Consider the following 4,986-nt stretch of genomic DNA (forward strand, 5'->3'; position numbering starts at 1 on the left):
AATATCAAAAATATTTGCAATGAGAATAAATTTTGTGAAGTGCAGAAATCTTAATATTTTAATTAGTGCAGTCGACACATTATGTTGCCATTATTCTTCACATATTAAAATTGACATATTTGGATATATTTACGAGATTAAACTGAAAACATCGAACAACACTAGCATTGAAAATCACACAAAGTATCACATAATGCGTTTCACAACTTTTGAAATAAATAACATTTTCCTTCTAAATTGTATTATTAATGATATGAAAAATCGGAGTTGCACAAATTTTGTAATGTCAAATTGTGAATTTAGAAATGTCGACTTTTGGCGTTGCGATAAAGTTTATATGTATACTACAAACAGACAAATTGACACGTTCAAAATGAAAACTTCTTTTGGGTACCTCACTAATCCTGATATTTACACGTCTTTAGAAAAAATTTTGAAAATATCAAAATCACATTTGGTGCAGTTTAAAAACGTTCCTAAATACATTTTAAATGAGTGCTTGCTTGAGTTTGACAATAATCAAAATTATGACAATGAAGATGAACTCAATGTTATGAATGGAGTAACTTTTACCAATGGAAAACTCATGATGGTGACTTTTGAAAATGCCAATATAATTCCGTCTTTTGAAAATTTTGATGTAAAAATTTGTAACAACAGCGAAATTAATAAAATCAACGAAATATATATTGAGAAGGCAAAGCGCGTTTTTATAACTTCAGACTGTTGTGTCAGAGTCGTTTGTGGAGAAGTTGAATCTGTTGTTGGTGAATGTATATATATATTGTATACTCAAAAGAAAAGTACTCAAAACTTATAAAAGATAAAGAAAAGTGTGAGACCTCAAAACTTTGTAACAAGGCGGAGGTATTTGGTCATGTCAATTTGTGTGCTTTTTATATAAAATATCTATAATTTTGAATTTTATGTCAATGAAAATGTTGTAATTTATGTGATGAAAGCGGCATATATAATAAATTTATCCGACTTGCCTGCAAAACGCGTTTATATTGAAAAAAAGTGTCAAGTTTTGTGGTGACAAATTGATACTCAACGACAAGACCGAATTTGTTGATTTGAAAAATATTGATTTCAAGAAAATAATCGGTACAAAGTCTTTAAAAATAAATAGAAATTACGAAGAAAAAAATAAATATAAGAAAAATGTATTTGTGGCGCAAAAGAAAAAGACGCGTGTGAGTTGGGCAAAGTGCAAGAAAGTTGTTTGTAATAAAAATGTCGAAAAATTTGTAGTAAAAATGTGTGACAATTTGGAGGAAATAATTGTTGGGGAAAATGTCTCAAAGATACACGTGCAATCGTGCAAGACATTGAAACGACTTATTGGAAAAATTAAAGGCGTGCAGATAGTCGTGAAAAACTGTCCATTGCTCGCACTTAACAACAGAAGTTATCAAAAGGGAAAAGTTCTGTTTTTGCCTTAAAATAATCATTTGTTTTTATTGTTTTTTTGAATACAATTAAAAATTCTTTAATTTTAATATAAATTTAAAGTCTGGTCTAATTAAATTCATAGTGCATTTGAATTGACAGAAATTGAGTAGAAAATATTAAAATCATTAAACCCAAAAGTGTCATTAAAAGTGTTAATAAAGTGTTTGATATAAAGTTGATAAAAAAAGAAAATGTGAAGTTTTCAATTATCACAAGATAATAACACTAAAATTGAAAAATTGGTACCCATTTGTTTGATAAATAAAAATGCATTTGCCGGGACTCGAACCCGGATCTCCACCTTGGAAGGGTGGAATTCTGCCCTTAGACCACAAATGCTTTTTGAAAATTTCTTATTATATTGCTGCGTATCTCCATTTGGTACAAAAATGTTAAAAAGTCTTCATCCTATATTGTGGATTCTATTTGTCAAAAGAAAGTGACATACTCTGAGAATGATCCTGGTCGTAGGGTCTAATATTTGTTTTTTTATTGCCTTATCAATATATAAGTTGCCATTATTATTAATTATAAATTTCATTTTTATTATAATTATTTAATAATTTAATTTACTATGATTTATAATATACAGTTGTAATTGTAAATATTTGGGATTTGCTTTTTCAACAATTTTAACAAAAATAAAGTTTCAATAAAGTACTGTTTGAGTGCGGTTTATAAGCCTTATTATCAAAGCACCATATCACTCGGTATCCACTGACTGTTCTGCAAGTTTTTATTTCATAAATCAGATTAAATATGAACTATAATTCCTATTTACTATATTTTTAATATTATAATTATATCAAATAGTAAATAAATTCTATTTTTAGAGATGGAGATGCAAAATGTACCTTCTCCTTAATATACGATTAAGACTTATAAATTAAGCTAAATCTATTTATTAGTAACATATTAAATTAAAAAAATTCATTGCCATTGTTTGTAATTTGCAATTATGATAATTACATAATCAATTTGAATTGTTATTGTTTAACACCGATTTATGAACCATAATCAACCAAAAAGTAACTTAGAATGTGATCATCAAGACAAATACCAAAGCTGCAACACAAATTCACAATAACCACTTTTGTTCATTCAAACTTCACATCCAGTGTTGCCCTTTTTGCACTGCGTATTATAAGTGTCTTCTGAAATAAAAAAGTTCTCTTTACACTTATCGCATTTTTCTTTTGTTGTGAACATCTTTCAATTTATCCATTCACTTATTGCATTTTTGGTTGTTAATATTAAAGAATCTATTACACATTTTAACACACTTCATTGTTCCTCCTTCTATCATTTTTGGTGCAACAAACTCTTGACAATCAGTCGAATTTGTAAACTATTTGCATCTCTTGCACATTTTCTTGACACTTTCTTTTTAATACATTTCTATACAACTGTCTTTAACACACTTTTTGGTGGATTCAATAATCCAGGCATCGTCTTTGCAAACAATGCACCAGGTTTCTTCATTACATGTCTAGTAAATTTCAACACAAACAGTACACACATTTTCATTTGCGAAATACGCTTCTGGACATTCTTTTTGCAAATTTTGTCTGGTTGAAATTTTCAGTTGTTCACGTGATACACACAGTGCCGATTTGCAGTTTCAATAGACAACAATTGTATTTCATGCAAAACACGTTCCTTCATTGACCAAATTGAATCTGTCAATACAAGACAAAAACTTTGAGTACGTCTCACACACCAAACAATTGCTTCCAGATTTTGCGCTTCTAACAAGATGCTGTTGTTGACTCTTTGTAGTAACCAAAAAGACATCTGGTGTTTGTAACATATTTCCAGTGTTTTCAAACAAATAATAGTTTGTTGTCTAAAAGATGCATTTATTCCCAACAGTGTAATTGTGGCATTCCGCTAAGTCTTCTTAAATTTGAATGAAGTAGTGGTTGTATTGTTGTTAAAATAACCTTCATCGCAATTGTCAGAACACACATAAAGAACTTCATTCAAAAACCACTTTCCTAAAAATGTTAGCATTTATTGAAATAACAAACTTTAAAATTGGAATAAACAACCGGACAAACAGCCGTTTGATATTCACAATAAAATTTTTTGAACAGCAGTTGTCTACTGAACATTCATTTTAGTTCACACCTTTAGTGGTGTAAAGTCGTTGTTAATTTACTCCACCTTTAGTTCAATAGCTCTGGAATCAACTGATTAATAAGTGTATTAAACTTACTAAAATATGTAAACGTTTTTTCCTTTGTTTATTTCTCAATATACTGAAATCGAAAGTCAATTCAAAATATAAATAGAATAGTGTGTTTCCCAATGTTTTGCATTAAAATAGACCAAATTAAAATAAGTGCTGTCGACTTTTGAATTCCAGTTTATTGTTTTGTGTTTGTTCGATTTTCGTACTTATTTTACTTTTTACTTTTTATTAATTATTAATTATTAATAAATACTATTATTATTTAGTAAAACGTTTTAATTGTTATATTTTTAATTTGATTTATTATATTATCAAAGATAAGGATATAATGAATGAAATTTTGTATTACTTAAGGAACAACGAATGTGTTGTACGTCATAAAACTCATATTGTATTGACATTTTTAATAAATTAATAATATTTTTAAATATTATTTTTGTTTTTTCCCGTTTTTACAAATATCAGTTTTTTCAATTTTATCAATTTGGTTTTTTCCTTTAATTATAAATGGAAAAAAACAATTTTGTGTTAAAATCAAAATATTAAAATTATCTACTGAAATTTTTAAATCAAAAGTCATGTTTAATTTTTTAAACTGATTTACATTAATTACAATCAAGTTTATTTATAAATTGTGTTATTTAAAATTAAAACGATTTTGTAGTGTAAATATATGTCTGATTATATATATATATTATAAAGACATTGATGTACAAAAAATTGAATATGTTGTGTTTTTATTTTATTTAAAAAAAAACAAACAATAAATATCAACTTATTTTTTATTAGTCAAAAATAAATACAAGACAATTACAAAGTAAGTAAATTAACTATTCTATCAATAGATACTCTATTTGCCTTTTCTTGTACCCAGCACATTTCTATCACTTTAAACGGGGTTTCTGGAATGTTTTCTTTTCTTTCAAGCCGTTTTCCTGACATTACAAAATCAGCTATTTTCCAAGGAAACTTATAATTCTCATTTGAATACGCTTCACACCATTTAAACACTTCAGATACAGTTATGCCAAACGAAAAGACGTCCGCATATTTTGTGTGTTTTTCTTGTTTTAATACATGTACATTGGTGTACCAATACCTTTGGTGAAAGTCATGTTCCTCATCAACAAATTTACATTTCTTGCACTTCCAAAATCAGTCAATTTAGCATTTACTTTATCATTTAAATTTAATGAAAACACAAGGAAATTGTCTGGTTTGATATCTCGATGTAAAATGGCGTTTTCATGTAAATACAAAATACCACTTGATGCGTCCAACATCATTTTGATTCGAAGTATCATGTCAACTTTGTCACTTGTTTTGTGTTTTATCAA

At 27.5% G+C, this 4,986-nt stretch overlaps 1 protein-coding gene across 1 annotated transcript; it reads right to left on the reverse strand.

Annotated features, from left to right (window-relative positions):
• Positions 1–4,459: 4,459 nt before the first annotated feature.
• EIN_415800 (tyrosine kinase, putative) lies at positions 4,460–4,965 on the reverse strand (the record flags this gene model as incomplete). Its single annotated transcript, XM_004254440.1, has 2 exons — positions 4,460–4,713; positions 4,749–4,965. Coding segments are annotated over 2 exons (471 nt in total), but the record flags the coding sequence as incomplete, so codon positions are not given.
• Between the last annotated feature and the right edge of the window lie 21 nt (positions 4,966–4,986).

Source organism: Entamoeba invadens, assembly GCF_000330505.1.
Source record: "Entamoeba invadens IP1 unplaced genomic scaffold scaff_1105074725961, whole genome shotgun sequence".
Lineage (NCBI taxonomy): Eukaryota > Evosea > Mastigamoebida > Endamoebidae > Entamoeba > Entamoeba invadens.